Source organism: Argentina anserina, chromosome 5 (assembly GCF_933775445.1).
Source record: "Argentina anserina chromosome 5, drPotAnse1.1, whole genome shotgun sequence".
Taxonomy (NCBI): domain Eukaryota; kingdom Viridiplantae; phylum Streptophyta; class Magnoliopsida; order Rosales; family Rosaceae; genus Argentina; species Argentina anserina.
This window is the reverse complement of record NC_065876.1, coordinates 1,198,567-1,220,613: the sequence shown is the minus strand read 5'-3', so window position 1 is coordinate 1,220,613 and position 22,047 is coordinate 1,198,567. Positions and strand designations below refer to the sequence as shown.

The following is a 22,047-nucleotide window of genomic DNA, read 5'->3' as shown; positions in this document are numbered from 1 at the left end:
TGTTCTGCTTTGCGCTGATTGATCTGTTTCATAACATACAACGTAATACTGCCTTTTAAGGCTTGAAAGTTACACCTGTTCCAGCTAGTAGATAGCAAACAAACTAGAAACTGAAGTGATCTAAATCATCTAATGTAAGCAGTTTGAGTTTCTGAGTTTTGGGAAGTGATGAGCAACTAGACCGGGTTCATTTCCTTCGTAACTTTCATAATGAAGATATTGCATATGTGCGCTGGTAGTAGGAAGCGTGTAATTGTTCAATTGGCCCTTATTAACTTGTGCATGGAAATAGTTGAATATCTACTTGGTTCTCCACTTCTTCCCCTCTTGGAAAGAGCAGTGAAATATTGGTGAAAATGGAAGACAGCAGAGAAATGAAGGTAGGAATTGACAAAATGAAAGATAACATAAAAATGTACGTACAAAGTTAAACCAACACCATGCGTTTTTGCAAGCTTTGGGAAGTTGCTTGTGTTTTGGAATGAAACGTGGTTCTGGAGTCCGGGTTGCTTGGACTATGAAGAAAAATGGAGTTGCCTGAGTCATGGACAGCTTGATTCTAATAAGAAATTGCCCCTGTCATCCATCCAGCCTTTGATGCTTTCTGAGTGTGGTAGAAGGGTTCTTTGCTCAACCTAGGGCTGTAAATAGGCTCGAGCCGCTCGTATTCGGCTCGCTTTTAACCCGTTCGACTCGAACTTGTAAAGTTAAATAAGCCGATTTTGAGTTCAATATTAAGCACAACCTTGAAAATGAGCCGAGCTTGAACAATAAGTATTTGGCTCGTTCGACTCGTTTAGCTCGCGAGCTAACTCAGACTTGTTAAAAACTCGGCTCGTTTCTTAATTAAGTTTTTGACATAGTATATACAAGGTTCTAAAAAGCGCTAGGCGGTATGCAGGCGGACAGCCACCTCCTAGCGCCTAGACGGTTAGGCGGCGCCTAGGCGGTTTTGAATTATTAAATATTTATTTATTTTTATACATATATTTTAAATTATTTTAATGATTAAAAATATATAATGATGTTTAATATTAATTTTAAAAATACTTAAAATAGTCTAAATTTACATAACTTAAGTAGAAAGTCCATAAAAATATTTGAAAAAAGATAAATAATGAAACAAATGCAATAATACTAAATCTCAATTTATTTCTCTCCAAATTATTTCCTAACTCATTCAGTATCGGACTCAAACTTAATATTCATATTTATTTCCCCTTCTTCTGTTGATGAGATTTAGTTTTCAGAAAATAGACAAAGAGTGAGAGCTGCGGCCTCTTTTAGTTTTTTTTTTAATGTCAAATGATGGTTGACCGCCTAGGACTAAAGAGCAAATTAGACCGTCTAGGATTGAATAGGGCTGCCTAGAATTGAATAGGGCCGCCTAAGACCGCTTAGAACCGCCTAATTCACAAAACGCCACAAATGGCCACCGAGGCAAAAAGCGTGGCGGTGGGTGACCTCCTAGCGCCTAGGCGCCGCCTAGACCGTTTTTTAGAACATTGAGTATATATAAAGCATAATTTTTATATAAAAATAATATTAAAATATAATATTAGTTCGAAATAGCTGAAATGATTCTTTCTAGATTAATTAGTTAAAGACTTTAAGTTCAATAACGAGTTTGATTTGTTATTTTTAGTTTATTACAAATAAAAGAAATTTTGTGTGATGCTATGACATTAGATTTTAAATTTTCTTTTTAATTTTTAAATATTAAGATTTTAATTTTATATGATTCAAGGCGGCTCAATTTAAGCCGAGCTGAACTTGAACATGAAACACAAAAATCAAATTTTGGCCCAGTTTAAACTCGATCGAATGAAAACGAGTCAAACATAAACAACTTATCATTCGACTCGGCTCATTTACGCCCCTAGCTCAACTTCCTTCGGGTGCGGCATTTTTTGGTTTGATTTAGAGAATGGACGTAAAGTGGTAGTCAGGAAATCTTTGACGACATGCCACCAGAGCTTCCTTATAACTACTGTTACTGATATTAATGTAATGGGTATGATAAGTAAAACATCTCAAAATTGCGATGTGAAAGCCACCATTTTTTTAAAGGCCCTGACCAACCTACCACAAAACTACAATGACACTTACGCAGCCTTTGAAGTTTGAACCAATCTGATAAGGTATTACCGATATCAGAAACATGTATTGACGCTACAACGACCAAGCTCCATTATTGAGAGCCCGGTTAGATTCAATTCACAATCACACAACACTTGTTTGCTTATCATCATAGAGGACAATAGAATATGCTTTCCCCACCAAGACCCCTAAACCTGATATTTTTTTCCTCATAAAGAAAACCACTAGTTATTTCAGTTCAGGCCCACCAAGGCACCATCAACAGTAATGAACAGAGCACCTGTTATTTTCAGTTATATCAGCAGCTACTAACAAACACAGCCAGTCTGAAACAAGGAGAAGAATCCGAGAGATATTGGCACAAAACAACAAGAACAGGAGGACATAACATAGCATTATCTCGAGGGTCTGTACAACAAACTAGAGGAACAAATTCAGTCACCTAATTTACCTTGTCAATCTTGGGATGGCTTTTTATCTCTAATCCCAAATGCCCTAAATTATAAACCAATTCCACAAAATAGAACATTTTCAAGCAACACTAATGATGTTGTCCCCATTGCTGAAGCTAGACGTTGCTTTGAAAGCCGCATGCCTTGACGATGATTCCATCGGGTTCATCGACAAAGAGAGGTTGAGAGCTAGAGGCGATGTGTCAACTGTTGCATTCACATTTAGATCGGGTGCTTCTCTGGCGCGAGGGGCTGAATGCACAACTGGATGGACGAGCTTAAGGGAAGGACCCCTTGGATTTCCTTGTCCCAGTGTTAGATTCTCGGCTGGATCCTTGGTGGGAACTTGTACGGCAGCTGGACCTACGCTCATTGGAAAAATTGGCATCATCGAAAATCCATTAGGATTGGCAGATTCAGATTGCGGTGGAGGTGGCAATTGGTGCGAGTGAGATGACATATCTTGATGATGTACTTGCTCTTCTTCCATTGCAATTGCAGGGACCTAAAACACACGAAATGCAAGTTCGATGATAAGCTTAGCTTTACAATCAAAATAACAACATCCACATGATTATAACAAACCGTAATCATTAAGCCACATAGTATGATAGTAATTGAGCAGATCACCATGTTAATAATCTCACCAGGGCAGTTCAAAACACTCTGTACTACTACTATAAAACCAGAACAAATAAAACATCTTGATTGTTGAGGTAATTACTATTGCGAGATAGGATTTGTTTACCGAATCAGTGGTGATATCAAAGAGGCTAGATCTGCGGCGACGGCGACTGTGATTGCTCCGGCGGAGAAAGTACTTCTGAGCATGGCTAGCCACCTGAGTCGGAGTCCGAGTCTTGACATAGGTCCTTGAGATCCCTCTCCAGTCTCCTTTGCCTACCTTCTGCAATCCAAGCAGGAATAGCTTGTGCTCATCCTCCGTCCACGGAACGCCTGAATCAACCAATCAATCACCGCCACAACAACATCAATGTATATTCACATTCAAATCTCCACTATCAAATTCACCTAACAATCCGATCATGATCGATCAACATGAATTTCTCACATGCAAACCTATTCGATCTCCACCGGAAAATATCAAATTGATGCGATTGATTAACTGATCGGAGATACCAGAGTCAAACGGACTAACCTCGCTTGCGTTCGCGGTTCACGCCAGAATTGTGAACGACGTCGTTTTCGGAGGCGTAGCCGGCGACGGCGTCATCCCTGCCGGCGCCGGAGCTGTTGTTGTTGTTGGAGGCCTCGGTAGGCTGCTCGTACTGGGAGAGGTTGTTGAGACTGACGCTCTTCCTCATGGAGTCAACCACGACGCGGACGCCGAAGAGCATGAACTCTTTGGCCGCGCCGGCGGGATCGACGGTGGAGCAGGTGCCGGAGGAAGACATAATCGGCGGCGAGGGATCTGAAAAACGTACGATATTGGGAGAAGAGAAAGAGAGTTGAAATGATGGAAGAAGATGAGGCTTTGGGATTATATATATGAGTTTTTTTCACCAACAGTCCCTCAACTCTGGTGTACCTACCAATGTGATACCTCAACTCTTAATCGTACCAATGTGATACCCAGACTCTAGTATTGCTATCATTGAAGTACTTCCGTTAGTTTTTTTAAACTTTGACGTTATCTTGGTGACGTGGCAGGTAGGTGAGGCCCACAAAGAGGGTTAAAAGACAAAATTAACCTCATCTGAGAGGAGCAATGTTTTTCCCGCCCTTTACCTTGAGAAAGACACCCAACAATTCCAATTTTGGCGCCAATTTTCACTCCCTACTCCTTAATTTGTGTCTAATATCTAAACTAAAGAACTATCGCCAACCAGTCGACCACAATCTGATAAAACCTAGATCAATCTCATTTTCTATTTTTACCCTAACACTTGTTAAACTAACAGAATAAATATATAAATTTATATGGAACATCTCATTTCCACAATCTCATAAGAATATAAAAACACATAACTTAACGAAATTCAAATACATGTTTAAGTACCATTAGTTGCCACCTTTTATGTTGATCTGCCATGATTTTTGCTTGTAAGAACTAATGGTACATGTAGTTGAATTTCGTTAAGTTATGTGTTTCTATATTCTTATGAGATTGTGGAAATGAGATGTTCCATATAAATTTATATATTTATTCTGTTAGTTTAACAAGTGATAGGGTAAAAATAGAAAATGAGATTGATCTAGGTTTTATCAGATTGTGGTCGACTGGTTGGCGGTAGTTCTTTAGTTTAGATATTAGACACAAATTAAGGAGTAGGGAGTGAAAATTGGCGCCAAAATTGGAATTGTTGGGTGTCTTTCTCAAGGTAAAGGGCGGGAAAAACATTGCTCCTCTCAGATGAGGTTAATTTTGTCTTTTAACCCTCTTTGTGGGCCTCACCTACCTGCCACGTCACCAAGATAACGGAAAAGTTTAAAAAAACTAACGGAAGTACTTCAATGATAGCAATACTAGAGTCTGGGTATCACATTGGTACGATTAAGAGTTGAGGTATCACATTGGTAGGTACACCAGAGTTGAGGGACTGTTGGTGAAAAAAACTCTATATATATATATGGGAGACTCATCAGAGAAGACAAAAATGGAGTGGCACCTAGTTAAAAGTAAATACTGATTAAAATATTTACCTTTGTTCGTTTTCCGTTTGTTTATTGACTTACTGAGAATAGAAAAGTAAAAAGAGGGGTAAAAAAAAAAGAAGCGCGGCAGTGGCGTTACCATGTGGATTAAGTGGTGTAAAGGTATGGGCTTTGTACTGCGTTGGACACGTGGGATTTAATACTCCTCTATGTACCTTTTCGTGTTTTATGCTGTCTGCTTATGTCTTCACTCGTAAGTTAATCTCCTATATTGGGTTATGCTGATCGGCCGATGAAAATGTGATACATGGTATCGTCTTCACTTTCAATTACTAAGTTGAAAAGTTTTTCATTTGATCGTCTATATATAATTTCCGTTTTCCTTTTTTAAAACTCAGCCTGATCGAGAAGGTTAGTTTTTGAACACTTTTAAGTATCGTACTAAACTATGGGGCGGACTTATTCAGTGGGCAGCCTAGACTGCAACTCAGAGAGATTTGACAATTATGTTTTATTTGTACATATAGTCATGTTAATTCTGTTTGTTTAGTTGGTTTAGTGTGTTTATATTTGAGAATCAACTCCGCCACATTCTGGATTATTAAGTTTTTCTATTTTTCTACATTTATTACTTTCTTTTTCTACTTTTTTCCCCCTAGTAGGAAAACTTCTATTAGTATATATTTCGTTCTTGTTTTCTTCATCCCATCTCATATGTTTTTTTTAACATCAAGTAAACACTAAAAACAACATTCGCAAAAAAAAAAATCTTATAAAAGAGTAAATTGGTTTAGATAAAATTTAATTCATGGATCCATCTCTCTGACTAAACTAATATACTAAATTGAAGAAATGTAAAAAAATGAAGAAAAATTTGGATTGATGAAGCAAGTCAAACCAACAGTCACATGGAACATGAACGTGGGTTGCGTGATAAAATATTACCCTTGAAGCTTTTTAACCCACAAAAGTCAAAAACGGAAGAGGAGATTAGGTGCTATGTTCATCACTCAAGTCTCAAGGCATCACTCAAATATCCAAACAAGTGGATGTGACAACACCAATCAGTATGTGCACATCCAAAGATTCCAAAATCTCATTGTGGATTTGCCCCTAATCCAATATATCATACATTACCACATATATGAGTTACCAAATACCATTTGAATTGATTGCACATGCCTTCAATGTGATTTGTCCCTAATCAAAATGGAAATAGTTAACAATGAATAATTAAGTAACTAAACACAATGTCATGGCCCCAACCCAACCACCATTTCATGCTGTCTTTTAGAATCAAAATGAAAGAGCATCGCACATGGTGGTGACTGGTTAAGCATTTTTCATACATATTTTAACCTATCTCCATCTTATTTTATTTTCCCCTTTCTTTATCCAGTCAAACCTAGTTTGATTATCGATAATTGTGAGCTTAAGAAAACAATTAAATTCACTCTGAAGAAACCTAACTAGATATGTTATTCTTTTCTCAAATGGAAATAAAATGAACGAGAAATTAGTGTACTAATTTTGTATTCAAATTGTGTCCGGCTCAATGCTCATGCATGTAAACTCATCGCCTATTAGTATACTAATTTCTTTTGATCTATCTATTCGTCTTCATCGGAATATGGCAATGTCATTGGCTAATGTCGCGTGACAGTCCGGAAATCACATTATTCCAACTTGATAATAAAACCTCCCGTAACTAAAGTTGGTTATTGACAAAAACCAGCTCAATGATAATCGTATTCTGAATGATGGAATAGCTGAAATAATGTACTAAGACAATGGAATATGGACCGTCGAGTTGGAATATTTGGTTTTAGTGGAACTCACTAACTAAAGAAGGGGCAGATTTTTGTTTTCGTGATCTTTAAAGTCCGTACATGCTTTTTATATACGAGCCTACTTTCACGGCGGTGGGCTAGGTTTAGGATAAGGCCCAAAGATAAGGTTTTCTGTTGGGCTCCACCATGCTTTGGCTACTTCCCATCAAAATTTCTTGGAAGTTGAGCAAAATCCGGCAAAATCTCTAATTGTCTATCATATCATTTATATGGTCTATGTCTCTATGACCATGGATATGGAGTAATTATTATGTGTAACGACACAATACGTGTCACTGTCATGTGTTATTTTAATTAATTATATTACGTCATGATATAATTAATATGCATTCAGTGAAAATGATAAAAAAAATTTATTTACATTCATATGAGACGAAGTTGGGATTTCATACTAGAGGGAGTTGTGCACTCCGTAATCTTTTCGTTTTTTTTCAACTCTAGATTCAGGAAAACTATTTCGGATAAAGATTTCTAGGAAAAATATTATTGATTATGCATATTCGTGAGCGAATACTTCATATACCTTGTAGCCTTAATTATTGGTATGATTAAAAAGACTTTTGGTAAGGTAGGTTTTATGGGTGGACATGGCTAGCCGTATAATCATATTCACTTACATAATTTATGGGAGCAGCATCATATTTAAGATATTTGTTGATTTTTAAAGGATTAGGATTCTAAACAAAAAATGTGTATATATTGGTGTTAGAACTTGGTAGCTAGAATGTGGGGTGATCCTCCTTGAGATTCATTGTTTGCAATCGGTGTGAAACTAATTTACGGAAACAATTTGTGAAAAAGAAAATCAGATTCCGGTTTAGAATGATTGGGACGATTTGGTCACTTGTTGGATGAAGGAAATGCACCAAATCCCATCATGGCTTGAACATCAGGGTCCATAAACATGAAGCTGAACTCCTCCTCATCTGCAACTACATTGTCTCTCTACTGAAGATCTTTCTCTGTTTTTCCCTTCTTCGGCTTTCCGAATTGGCTCTGCACCTGTTCTAGAGTCGCTCGCTCCATCTTCATAGACATGCCAAGAGCTCTTTGGTGTTTCTTGCCATTGATGTGGTTCAAGAAGTTTGCAGTCTTTTACAATGCAGTGACAATCGGAGCTGCCTTGCTTGCTCAAAGGAGCTGTACGTACGTTGGAGTAAGAAATTGTTTTTTCCCTAGCAGAGATTCGAGGTGTACTAGATAGTTCCTGCGCTTCAATGGCTTCCTTTGCAGCGGAGGAGCTCTCGATTTCGATTGCTTTCGAGCTCTCTCCTCCTCCTCCTCCTCCTCCTGTGTCTGACGCTGGCGAGCTTGCTCCGCGTACTCTTTCACGTTGAATCTGTTGTCTACTCCAACTACGCTTGCACTATTGCTAGGGTGATCCATGGACCGTGGTACTCTAAACCTTTGAGCTAATCAACTTGAAAGAGAAGCAATAACTTGTTGATCAACGGATTTTTAAATAGGCCGGTAGCACGAATAGAAGTAGTATCAAACTATTAATAGCTCGATCAAAAGGATAACTTCTGCTTATATAGCAATAATAAGTCATTTCCCACCCTGACAAGGAATGTTCAAAAACAAAAACTGACGATGGGAGTCGACCATTTTTGAATGGGGATCGATCTGCCATCTGGCCCATATGTACTATGCTTTTCCATAACTTGCTAACAGAGCCCTATTTAATATGGATTCCAAATCAAATGAATATGTGGAATGGTCAATTGGTACTATAGTTTCAGCACTCAAATTTTCGATAATGTCCTTTAGTTATCTCAAATTTTGTTTCACAAAATGTAACATGAAAGTCTTTGCTTTCATGCGTTTGGAATCCCAAGTAAAAAGAGCGGGAAATGAAATAAATCTCAATTTGAAGGAAAATCTGGCAGAAAATGCAGAAACTGTTTCCTTCCACCCACCTCAAGAATTCTCACTTTCCCTCCTTGAAACAAACACAACCTTTTAATTACTGAATTCTGAATGTTGTTCTGGGTTTTTGTCCACATTGTAGTTCATAAGAGTGTTCATTATGGGTTGAGACTAAGAGCATTACAGATATGAGAATCATGTGATATCAGTATATTGAACATTAAAAGGCATCAAAATATCCATGTGTTTACAATTCTTGATTTCATATAAAGTACTGTGGTCTTCCAATCCTAAAAAAAAAAACAATGGAAAGGTCACACTGTACGTGCAGGAATTTACATGTCATATCAACCATCAATAGTTCATTGGATTTAAAATTGACTGTAATTGCCTGTTTTGTTCAAGCCTCTCGTAAAATAAACTCCAAATTCTCTTTTCTTCAATTACAAACCAAGGTTTCATAACTGATTCATTGAACTTGAGGGGATCATGAACCCTTGGTGTGAAAAGGATGAAAAGAGAACTTGGAATCGATTTTACGAGTGTCTTGAAAAATAGATAGCAACAACACAATCAAAACACTGCTGTAATATCAAATCAAGTATTACTGGGAGAAAAATCATAAAACACACCAAAGTAATCCTAGAGAGAGAGAGTTATGGTTTTCGAGCAGAGGTGAGCTCCATTTGACTGACTGGAGAGACCTCAAAGGCGCATACAGGGAGCTTTAAGGAGTAGACTGCTGGGAAGAAGTGGCGTTTGATTGAGCGGGCTCCGATCTAGGAAATCGAACAAAATAATCAACGACTTCCTCAGATAGATCACTAATCCACACAAGTAAACAACAGCATAAAAAAGACAACCACAAGAACAGAAACAGAAACAGAGTGCAGGAAGTACCGGAAAATCCTGAGCTACGCTGCGAACAGAGCCGTCAAAGTGAGATCCACAGCAGGACTTTAATATCTCCTGTTGCCATCCAGACCTTCGGTCCGCTCTGCACATAACAACAGTGAGCCAAATTATATTAAGTTATGCACCAGAGAGAGAGAGAGAGAGAGAGCAATGTGGGTAGTAGCAGATCGAGTTGTGTGAGCTTTTACCTCAAACAGAAGATGAAGTGCGAAAGGCCACGAGAAGATCTCAACAGAAAGCACTGGATGTAAGTGAGAGGAGCCTGCATCCATCCAGTACAGTATAGTATATACCCAGTTATGAAAATGCAAAAAACACCAGATCGAATATGAGAGAAGAAAGCAAAAGGGAAAAGCATAAACAATGGTAACACCATGCCATTTGACATGTTTTGTCATGTCTGTTGCTAAAACTGAATCAAGTCAGCCAAGCAGTGGCAATATGGAATGATGAGGTTCCCCAAACACAGTACGGTGCTTTAACGGAATCAGAGGGGATCGGAAGGAGAGCGGAAGAGAATATGACGGATGTCACTCGATGAGTAATTTTTCCTTTATATCAAGAGCATTATCAAGGGCATTACATAAAATCGATTCCGTGTTCTCTTTTCATTTAATTTCATTTCCACTGAAGCATGCATTATCCTTGAGCAGACGCATTCAAGTGAACAAAGAAAGTGCCTTTCCTTCAGAAACAGTGGCATCATTTCAGATCTTTTTGAAAGGCTCAGAGAGGCAAGGGTCTCTTCTGAAATGAAGAGAGAGAGAGAGAGAGAGAGAGAGAGAGAGAGAGAGAGAGATGTAGTATTCTAGTAGAAGCTAGAGAGGACAAACGTTATAGTTCCTCACTTCCTCATCATTGATGGAAGCTGGTGTGAAATGCAAAGAGTTGGCTAGCATAGCAGCTTGCCTCTTAAATGAATCAAACCAAAGCGGATTTGAAATATGAAATTTGAAATTCAAGCTGGTGCAGTAGGTAGGTGATGCAGAGGTAATGTCATGGGGGATCATAGACAGAATTAACCCTCGCATGAAATACAGGATGCAGCCACAATAACAAAGAATTGAGAATGTTAAAAATTGATATGTCAGTACCCAAAAAAAAATTTGATATGTCAGTGTCCAACTACAGTACTACACCAACCAAATGAGCAGATCAGCATTAGCTGACTTGATTAATTTGTTGTGCTCGCTATTTTGGCAGAAGCGGTGGTCGTGCCGCAGTGGTTATCGGGCATGACTAGAAATCATGTGGGCTTCGCCCGCGCAGGTTCGAATCCTGCCCACCACGTCTTGTTTTCTTTTACTTTTCAATAAAAAGCCAAGGCTCAGCCGCTCAGGCTCCTTTCTTCTCAACTTGGGGGGATATAAATAAGCAAAGGAAAAGGCGAACTCTAGCCGGACCAATCTGTTCTCTTTTCTCAAAACGATTTAGATGTGAAGATGCAATGTACATTTTACACATGACGGAGAATAATCTAGAGCTACAAAATTAGGATCCTTGTCACCACTTGTGTCTTTCAAAGGTAAATCCAAGATCAAAACTGACTTCATTTGGAACTAGCACAAACCGTGCAACTTTGAGCATTGCGTTCCCGGTTTGGTATTGCTGCCATCTTGCCAAGCTAAAACTTCAGTTGGCTGAGGCACAGAGAAATCATTCTAGTGAAATGGAGGAAAGTAATTTTTCAAAACCTTGGTTTCTGATGAGTATACTATTCTATTTAAACTGTGCTAGTCAAAAGCTCTGTTCTTGTCCTACTGGTTCCATCAGAACTGGTACCATTATATCGTCCATTATCAACATCGGTGGGTGATGTTTTTGTGCCTGGAGGAGGAAAAGGGGAGTTACTTAACGTACAAATACTTTTACTGCTGGAGCCATCTGTAGATGGTTCAATGCTTGACAGAAGCTTCTTCAGCTGAGACCTTTGGCAGATAATTCGACCGTTGTTCCATTTTGGAAAATTGAATGCCCCTGACATGTTACCCTGCAGGAATGAGTAGGCAGCCTTTGCGACTGGCAGCTCTTGTGTTGCTGAACTCTTTTCCATCTTCCCCCGTCTGTTCAAGAGAAATTACATCACTAACAGGCAGACTACATTGGAGTATGCAAGCTATTTAAGGTCATGTTCTGACATATGCTTAATGCTACTGAAACCTAGCATCATTTAGCTCAGAAAAGACAACTTCTGTTGGATTTAATTTTCTTTCTAATGCTTCACATGTAAAACTCAAATATGTGCATTCTTTTTCTGGGACCAATTTCCTATACACAGTGGTTCAAATTCCTGGGCACAAGGTTCTAACTTGGTTCAGAGTGATTTATAGAATTCTTTTTTTTCTTTTTACACAAACACAGATCCAAGCATTGTCCCCACAGACCGAAATTGACAAGGAGCTCACATACCTTATTAGTGTAATTGAGATTTGAGATTTAAGGCTTTGCTGAGGTGCATGGAAATGCCATTTCCACCCCTTGCCTATATACGAATATATTTCCTAACCAATTTGGGTATATGTCCTAACCAATTTAGAAAAAGAACATCACCACAGATATTGAAGAGAGGAAAGAGCAGCTTACACTACAACAACAGTTGCAACAGAGGGAAGATCCTCGCCATTCACAAACATCTCATACACATTGTTTAGCCAAACTGACAGTGCTGCATATGCGCCACCTTCCCACATCCTGCAAAAATGGTCAATGGTAAGTTGAAATAGGCTTGAGTTCTTGGACACCACAAACTACCAGTTTTTCACATACCTGTGCACATCAATAGACCAAACCAATTTATTTTTGCGGAAAAGTTCAGGATACAGCCCCCGTTGTGTTGCTTCACTAAGAACTCGCGCAGCTCTTTGTTTCTGACCCAGCCACCAAAGTGCTTCTATCAGAGTGTTGTAGAACCTCATACCCAGCCCACATCCTTCAGATTTTAGTTTGTCAAAAACATACTGTACCATCTGCCAGTTAGATTCGTCATCATAATCTCCCTTTATCATCTGCCCCATCACTTGATGAATATTTGATACTCTATTTGTGAGCATCTCATTGAGCAACTTATTAGCATCATCCCACCTGAACCAAGAAGCCAAAAAAAGTAGGATAAATCATACCAAAAAAAAAATTAAAAACTTCAATATTGTTTATACTTTCAGAATCCCATATAGCAATGCAATAGAGCAAGCTTCAAGAGCTACCAAATTGTATGATAAAATTCATCTCTAAGATTTTCAAAGGTTAATATTAATCTCTTCATCTTATTTTTATGTTGATCTGAAGTTCTCCGGTGATTGATTGCTGAATTTTATAAGATGGACAACAAACTGGAAAGTGCCCAAGAATACAATTTGAACGTGTAGGTATCATAATATTCACACTTAATCAGCTTAGTCAGAAGTTTCTGGAATAGAATATGAAGGACGTCTTGCCTATATACTATGGTTTTAAAAACCTCAGGTACAATTTTGCAAAATTTCCACGAGTACTGATTCACTACATTTTCTTTATCTTTTAACCAATTACGCATACATATCTTATGTGTTTCAATATATATATATATATATATATAGAAAATGTATATATATATAGGGCTTCTCGGCTGCGGACGTCCGCACCGTCCGTACGGTGCGGATTCAGCGATTCCGGCCACGGCAACGCCCAACCACGGCGCTGGTGGCCGGAATCGCCGAACCCGCGGACGTCCGCAGCTGAGAATTTCTGTATATATATATATATATATATATATATATCATTTGTAAGCGTAACCATTAGTTAAGGATCCTTACCAACAAAGGAAAGAAAAAAATTGCCATAAAACTGAGTAAAGGCTAACCTGTCAGTCTTTGCGTAAACAGCAAGCATCATGCAGTAGCACATGACGCTTGGTAGTATCCCTGAAGCTTTAATCTCTTCAAAGTGCTCCTCACACTCATTAATGAGACCTGCAACACTATAAACACTTAAGACTGCTTCAAGAGTGCACTCATCAGGATCACATCTTCTCTTTTCCATCTCAACATACATCTTTATAGCTTCTTCAAACTGACCTCCTTGCCTAAAAGCTTCAATCATTCCATTGAATGAACTGGCATTCCTAGCAATGCCAACCTCACCCATTATCGACAACACTTGTTCAGTCTCCTTATATAGTCCACCTCTTGCATATGCATGAATAAGCGAGTTGTAGCTTTCAACTGACGGTCTGTTGCCCACTTCATACATTGTGTTGAAGGCAACAAGAGCTTCATCATACAGTGCTGCTTGCCCATATGCTTCAATAGCTCCCGTATAAGCCTTGGAACTAGGCACTATTCCCTTCTCATTCATGTGAAGCAAAATAATCTTGGCATCCTCATGCAGACCTCCTTTTCCACAAGCATATATCAATCCTTCATATGTCTCCATATTCGGCTCAATATTCTCCTCTACCATGTCATGAAACAAAGTCACCACCTCCCGAAAATATCCACCCTCACCAAACACCTGTATGAGGATATTATACGTAGCGGCATCTGGCTCCGTATTGCTCACTTTCATCTCAAGGAAAAGCTCCCGAACATCATCATACCTCCCATGCCTCCCATACAAATTCAACAAAATACTATAAGTACCCGCATTGGGCATACACCCTGCCGCCTGCATCTGCCTAAACACACCCATTGCCTCTTTAATCGACCCCAACTCTGCATACGCCTCCAACAACACATTATACGACATAATATCAGGCAAATTCCCTGCAGATTCCATTTCCTTGAGCAACTCCGAAACCTTCCCAAGGTTATCCAACTTACCAAAAGTCTCGACAAGATAGCTATACGTGGTTATATCCGGAACTATCCCACCCTCATTCATCGTCCTAAACACCATCTCGGCCTCATCACCTAAACCTCTACCGGCACAAGCACTAAGCAATGTATTATAAGTAACAAGGTCCGGTTGGACCCCCTCATGCCTCATTTCCGCAAACAATCCTAACAACCCCTCCCAATCCAACCCCCCTCTAGCACAAGAATTAAGCACAGTATTATAAGTCAATATATTCGGCGAAACCTTATCTTTCTTCATCCTATCAAGAAATTGGAGCGACATTTCATACTGACCGTTACGCCCGTAGGCATTGATCAGAGCAGTGTAGCTAAAAACACTCCGAATCACACCCTGGCTCGGCATTTCGTCGAAAATCTCGGAACATTTATCAAGCAAGCCCTCGCGGCCGAGGAGGCTGATCATGATGGTGTAGATGTGCTCGCTCGGCTTGCACCATATCTGCCGCTGCATGTACTTGAACAGCCGCAGCGACCTCTGCCAGTCGCCACGCGCCGCGAACTCCTTGAACACCAGGGCGAAGTCGTTGAGGGAGAGCTTGTTCTTGAATATGTCCAGGCACCGCGCGATGCTGCCGCGTGGCGGGAGGCTGCTGAGCTTGTTGATTAGGGTTTCGACGTCGTAGCTGTACTTGCCCTTCTCGACGGTGACGGACGGGTTCCCGAGGATGAGGTCCTTGGGCTTCGCCCTGACGGAGAAGGACAGGCGTTGGAATCGGCGGCCGTAGAGGCGGTTGCGGTGGCCGGAGGGGAAGGAGAGGTGGTGGGGTTTAGGGTTTAGCTTTGGGATTGGGGCGGAGGGAGGGGAGGGGGTGGAAATGGAGAGAGTGGGGGAGAGGGACATTATGGTAATTCGGGTTGCATCAGAGTTTCAGAGAGAGGTTTTTGGAGGTTGAAGATAATGTTAATGGGGTTTTGATTTTTTAGTTTTGGGAGGAAAATTTACAGAGAGGGGGGAAGAAGGAGACTGAGCTTGAAGAAAGGAACACGTGTAAGGTGGTTGTGGATAAAATTGGTGGGAAGAAGACAGGAGAGGTTCGCACGCGGGAGAGCGAGTGGGCCGTATTTTGGGTTAGTGGGCTTTTGAACGGAGCGCGCGCGTTTGCTAACGTCATCTGGCGGGTTGGCGGTAACTGATTTTCAAATTGCGGTGAATATGATTAACGGTTTTATTTTAATAGAGACTAGGAGGTGAACAACGGAAATTCATATATGCACGATCGTGCAAGTACACAATGCATCCTTAGTTATTTAAAATATTTTATACGTACAGACCACCGTATATCTATGTAAAATCATATAATCTTGATCATTCGAATGGTATGTGTAGGTACACGCTTTGTAATTTTGGGAATTCATATACCGTACAAAACTTGTTAGTAGCTATACCATTTATGATAAATTTATTAAACATTTTCAATACATTCATCATTCTTTATTGAAAAACAATATCGATCTTAAACAACTATACGCACATTGTAAAATTGGAGAATTATAACTCTAGTAGGCTCTATAGAAATGGTTGATAGACTCTGTCGGAAGTAAATTAATTATCGTGGAAATAATTGAGTTAGTACAAAATTTTCTTGTATGTAGGATGTGTAACTATACGATGTAATACTAACTTGTTGTGAAGGTAACAAGTGCAATCCCACGAGTTAAATACTGTAACTGAAGTAAGTAAAAACCTGCAATCACCCCGGCCACCGCGCAACTGTCGTCCCACGCTTTTCAAAGCGCTCTGTTTTCCCCCAAGCCAAACCCCACGTGCGAAACCGCCACGTCTCGCGCCTACAAAGCGGGCACGTCACCGCATCTGAGCCCACAATGGTGGCGCGGGACCCACTAGGACTCAAAACGGCAACAAACCAAAAGGACCGCACCGAGCCTGAGGCCTGCTACCACTCGTGGCACCATCGTAATTAAATCAGAAAACAGAGGTCAAATAACTAACACACTCAGGAGTTTCAGTTAAAAAAGCGCAAAACAGAAAACCTCCGGTCTTCTTCCTCACGACTCAGAAACTGACCTGGTTCTGAAACCGGCACCGGCGGAAATGGACGAAGCCGAGGTAGCAAATTTCAACGACTACCCTCTTCAGGATTCTCAATTTCCGGAAAAGGGTCCCGATCGTTCATTTCTGAAGTTGATTAGACGCTCTCTTTTTTTCTTTTTCTTTTTCTGTGTGTTTGATTTCTTTGTCTTTGGTTTCTGGGTTTGCAGAAGGTGGCGGCGTTGAAGAAGGCCTACGCGGATATAATACTCAATACGGCGAAGGAGGCGGCGGCGCGTGTGATGGTTTCGGAGAAGAGAGCTGTTCGGCTGCAAAGGGAGATCCTCTACACTAAAGAAGAGGCGCTTCGGATGCTTCTCAGGCTCAAACACACTTATGATTCTAAGGTATGTGTTGTTTTTTTTTTTTGGTTGAATCTTTGTTTGGGTTAAGTTTTGTGCTTTTTTGATGTGGGGGTGTGAAATGTAGTTGAGAAGCTTGAGAAAGATTGAATTTTGAAGTCAATTGTTGGGCTTTGACAGAATGCAGCCTTTCTTTGTGCTGATTATGAACGTATGATGGATAGTGATAGCATATATCATTGGGGATTCGTGTTTTTATCATTTTCTGTTAAAGATGTGATATTTTGTTAGAATTGATTGTTTAATGAGTTTGTGTGAAGTGGTGTATGACTCTAGTTTATTCTCGTTTGAGCGGAATTGGTTCCATTTTTTGTCGTGAAGTAAAATATAAGGGCTCAACCTTCCAACTACTGTCACTGTTTTGTGTCTTTTTTGGCATTTTCATTGCTAAAGTTTCTTCAGTTCAGTTATTGTTCAGAGTTTCTGCTGCATTCACATGAATAATAGTAATCTTTGTACATATGTAAATTGGTTTCGGCTGTTCTGAGTGGCAATTGATGCCACCCCAAGTGATGAAGTATAAGCAACATGTGTTATGCGCCTTCAATCTTGGTGTTGTTATTTATGTGATGAAGTCAGTAAAGGGTTAAGCAAATGTGCAGGTTGGTGAAGCAGAAATGAAGTCCTTGAGTCAACAGGGAAAGATTGATGAGCTTGAAGCACAGCTCCAGGAAGCCGAGGACATAGTGAGTGACCTCAGGGGAGAGTTGAGTGAAGTGCAGGATCGACTGGAGAGGGCAAAAAATAGACGAGCACTGGATAGGCAAAATGCAGAGGTTGACACCACAGTTCAAGAGAATATGTCACAAGATGGGCAGTGTTTTTCAGAGATGACATCTCAACTTAATCCTCAGGCAGATGTGATGGCAACTAATGACAAGCAGTCCAATGGAAATGGGATATATGAGGGCAGCAAGTGTTACATTGAATCTGATTCTCCCGAGGATATTAACTGTGTTCATGATCCAGATTTTTCCTCAATAATAATGAGAAATAAAGAGCCCGAGTTATACAGAAATGGATTCACTCAGAGAATCCGTGCTTTTGAAAAGTACCTGTTTGATGAAAAGCTGTCTCTTTCTGGACTAGTTGTTGATGCAAAACATTTACCATTCTTTGGAGGAAATGGTGAAGACAAAGGGATGTCTGTTACACCTACACCAAAGTTTGACAGTATGCATGAAGAAGAGAAGGATCTAGTAGAATTGAAAATGAGGAATGCAGATGAGAGCCATATAAGAGAACAAGAGCAGCTAGAAATGGAAGTACCTGCAATTTTGTCCTTCTGCAGGAAGAGAAAAGGAACGTCCAGAAATAGATTCACATTTCCTTCATCCACTCATCTTGACTATGTTCCTCATCAGTTCACAGAATTGCGCCAAGTTTCTGGCATATCCTGCTCTACTTCTCCTAACTCTGTCAATAACAGTGATTCTACAGATAATTCTGCCAAAAACTCTGAAGATGAAGTCACAGCTTCTGTTTCAATCCCAAAGTCAACTTCAAAGACCATTGATTTGAGCTCACTTTCAGCATTTGATATTGTTACTGATAGTGTTGTACAATTGACTAGACCCACTGTTCAGTTGGAGACCAACATTGATGAGTCATTGACTGAAAAAACTGAGTTAACCAGACATGAAGGGTTATCTGCAAAAAGTGTGGAGATTCTAGCTTGCAATACTGATCTTCAGAAAGGTGTATCAGTTTTGGAAGCATCTCATTTAGATGGCCTGGTTGCTAGTCAACCTGTAAGCAATAAGGTTCTCAAATTTACATTCCACAGAAAGCGGAAGAAGGAGAGTTTAAGCATGCCTGAAAGGAATTCCCAGTACGGCATTTTGGAGGGAAGTTCTAGGGAGACGAAAGCTGGTTCTCTGCAGCAGCAAGAGCCGTCGAGCTTGATGCTTGCATCGTGTCAGTACAGTGACGTCTAGCACTGGTTGTTCATCAGGTTGGGAATACATTATTCTGAACTCTGTTGTCATGCTTATATGTTTGTATGTATGTTTGTTTGTGTCACCTCTGGCATTCATGTTTAAACAGGACTAGGATTGGGAAGAGCCATTCAACTGTTAATAATAGCAGCTAATAGTGACCTTGCAAGTGTGGACCTGCCTAGCTTGGTTGAGGGTTCTCTAAGAAAAGATTAGGCATGCCCTGTTTACCCTGAAAAGATTAAAGGATTTATCTCTCTTTCGAGATTCTAGTCATCAACCTTCACTCGTGAGACTGCCTCAATCACTCCAACTATGTTTCTGTGTCTCCCTAGTTTTATTTATTTAGATAATTTAAACAGCCAAAACTCTTTGCGTAAAAATCCATGCATTGCCATATTATTGTAGCTTTAGATTGAAAACTATTTTGCGTATAATGATCTTTGAATAATGCTGAAAAAAGGTAATTAAACCCTTCCTAGGGCATCTGATCTCAGGTAATTAGTGTTACAATTTATGTTGTTGGAGTGTGTTATCCTTCAGTTCAGTGTTTAGTTGCGCGTATGATAAATTTAGAAGCATGAAGTGCAAATGTATGTGGTGTAATTTGTGGTATCTGCGTGGACGTACTATTGAGCCTTCTTTTGAACTGATGTCTTCTGCATTTTGTCTTGCACAGCTGATCTCTCTATCTCAGAGAAGAAGCCGGAGATCTGCAATGAGTGAAGTTTTTGTAGTGGGAAGGACATTGGGTTGACATTGATGTTCTCTGGATACAAAGATGAACCTGGTTCAGGGAGAGACAAACCAAAGATATAGTTATTGTGACATTATTGAGGAACTGGAGTTTACTTATATGGGAATAATATAGAATAGAAATTAGAAATTGAAATCACCAATATTGTGACATTTTACTTGTCTGATATTTTGCATGATATCAGCTTCAGTAACTGTTGGATCTTGGTTAAGTCAAACTCAAGTTAATCACCCTTGAGATTGATGGAACTACTGAGATAAAATGTAACAATGTAACATGGATCAGTGCATTAGTGACTTTAAACGAATTACTTACAAATGTAAAACTAATTCACACGCGCAAGCGTGGTCTCCTATATGCGCACGGCATGTGCAGGAAAGCTAGTAGTAATTATAAAACCAAAGTCTACTAATAACCTGTGGTTTGGTTTTTAACCTTGCATTGTTTTACCCAAGTAAAAAAAATCAATCTTGGGCTTTTTACTAGATGCCCCAAAAAAAGATGGGGTGTTGCAAGTCACGTGCCAGAGATGAGTGTCTGGAGTCTGGTCACCCCTAACAAAAGACTGCTTTTGTTTCAAGACTTGAAGCTCATAGATTTTGGGTTAGCAAAAACTGAGTCTTGGAGAAAGAGAGAGAGAGACAGAGAGGAGATGGGTATAGTAGCTAAGGCAGGTGATTGGGCTTTTAAGGCTTTCACGGCGGGGCTGGGAGTCACCACCATCTACCTCACCGGTACTTTCTCTTTAAATGTCTACAGAGGCATCGCTTGGCACAAAGCTCAACCGGTAAATCCTTATTTACTTCATACTTGTATTTCTATGATCTAACTGAGGGACCATCTTTGAATCTGTGAATGAAATTGAATTATCTGTTGTAATTAATTTTAACCTAATTCTGTAATCAATAAAGATGAACTATTTGACCTGGAGTTATGCATTTCTTGGTTTTGGAGTACTATCTGTCTGTAATTAGTGTTTTTTTTAAGTTGTTCATGGGGTTTGGCAAGAGGGAAGAGTGGCATTTAGTTTTTAGGATGATGGATATTGTTGGAAATCTTAGCTTCAAAAGATGAAAGAACCTCAGCATCTAATGTAAAAAGTGACACTTGTGACTTGTGAGGATTGAGAAGCAGAGATGTAAATATGTATGATGTAGTGTATGCATCCCCTACTGTGTTTGATGAGCCTCTCAGAGGCCAGAGAATGTGAAAGCTGTCCAAATTTGTAAGAAATATGTGCCATGAGGACTGCTAGTCTTTATTGTTTTATTTTGGAAAATTAAGGACCAGGGATATATGCCTGTGATAATGTTTATCGCTTTAGTGTTCCTTGATTCCCTTGAATACGAGTTTTTCATTGTTAAGTTATGACCACTCGAACACTTTGATGACTGCATTTACGATGCACTTGCTAGTACATCTGAGAGTATTTAACTAGAGAAGTCTGTGTATCCTGCACTTAGTCTTCTGGGTAACTGTATCACATAAATTGAATCATACAGTGAATACTCGGATTCAAAGTTAACCACTTTTGCTGGCTCTACACTTGGATTGATGTTTGGGAGTCCCATATCTGCTTCTTTCTAATCACCTTCCAGTATCTTCCTCTCTGATAAGTTTGTTCTTTTACGTGCAGAAAGTCGATTATGATGATGAACAAGCCTCATAAGTCTGAGCCTTCCAGCTAGCTGAAATCCTATTCTCTGGGAAAGTTGCAGCCCTGATTTTTTCTTGATACGTTTTATATCTTGATGTTAGAGATCTCGGACCAATTGGATGTACTACCCAGTTGTCGTGCGAAGCTTTGTGATTTGGATATGGCATATTGAAATACTTCTGTAGCTCCCTATGGATTATGGAAAGCTAAGATCATTTTGGGATTTTGAAGTTCTGATCTGCTTGTTATTATCTTATGTTGCAGTAATAAAATCTAAGTTTGCCTGTTTCAAAACAGTTCACACTACTGTGCATATGAGGAACCTTCCAAAGATGAACTCATTGCATCAATTCGGTTCCGCATCATACTTAAAACCATTGCGAGTACGGATTTCGCAAAGGAGTTCTATTATCCTCATGCTTATGTACCATGACAGCCAGAGGATAAAATACTCTGTTCTTTTGCATTTTGGATCAAGTGGCATGATCTTTGAATTTTGCTATGTCTATCAGGGCCGATATTTGGTACATTCCATGACTATTGTAAGTACCTGCAGTTCTAGTGTTCAAATCAATGTTTGTTGCCACTGGGTGAACACGCATATTAAACACATTGTCGGCAAAGTAGATGAATGAGACCCAGCTTTATGC

At 39.7% G+C, this 22,047-nt stretch overlaps 3 protein-coding genes and 1 non-coding gene across 4 annotated transcripts; 2 read left to right on the top strand and 2 right to left on the bottom strand.

Annotated features, from left to right (window-relative positions):
* Positions 1-2,473: 2,473 nt before the first annotated feature.
* On the bottom strand, positions 2,474-4,027 carry LOC126793720 (transcription factor MYB1R1-like). Its single transcript, XM_050520323.1, has 3 exons — positions 3,712-4,027; positions 3,301-3,509; positions 2,474-3,057 (listed from the first exon to the last, which is right to left on the bottom strand). Exons 1-3 carry the CDS (start codon positions 3,965-3,967, stop codon positions 2,632-2,634), a joined length of 891 nt encoding a protein of 296 aa, XP_050376280.1. The 5' UTR covers positions 3,968-4,027; the 3' UTR covers positions 2,474-2,631.
* Positions 4,028-11,009: 6,982 nt separating this feature from the next.
* TRNAS-AGA (transfer RNA serine (anticodon AGA)) lies at positions 11,010-11,090 on the top strand. The gene has a single exon. It is a non-coding gene; the product is annotated as a tRNA-Ser (tRNA).
* A 132-nt stretch (positions 11,091-11,222) lies between these two features.
* LOC126793864 (pentatricopeptide repeat-containing protein At1g74850, chloroplastic) lies at positions 11,223-15,581 on the bottom strand. Its single transcript, XM_050520491.1, has 4 exons — positions 13,641-15,581; positions 12,569-12,883; positions 12,386-12,493; positions 11,223-11,865 (listed from the first exon to the last, which is right to left on the bottom strand). The coding sequence occupies exons 1-4, from the start codon at positions 15,473-15,475 to the stop codon at positions 11,526-11,528; spliced, it is 2,598 nt and encodes an 865-aa protein (XP_050376448.1). The 5' UTR covers positions 15,476-15,581; the 3' UTR covers positions 11,223-11,525.
* A 1,037-nt stretch (positions 15,582-16,618) lies between these two features.
* Positions 16,619-20,003, top strand: LOC126794707 (uncharacterized). The gene is made up of 4 exons (XM_050521476.1): positions 16,619-16,702; positions 16,855-17,031; positions 17,649-19,000; positions 19,663-20,003. Exons 1-3 carry the CDS (start codon positions 16,688-16,690, stop codon positions 18,981-18,983), a joined length of 1,527 nt encoding a protein of 508 aa, XP_050377433.1. The 5' UTR covers positions 16,619-16,687; the 3' UTR covers positions 18,984-19,000; positions 19,663-20,003.
* Positions 20,004-22,047: the final 2,044 nt, after the last annotated feature.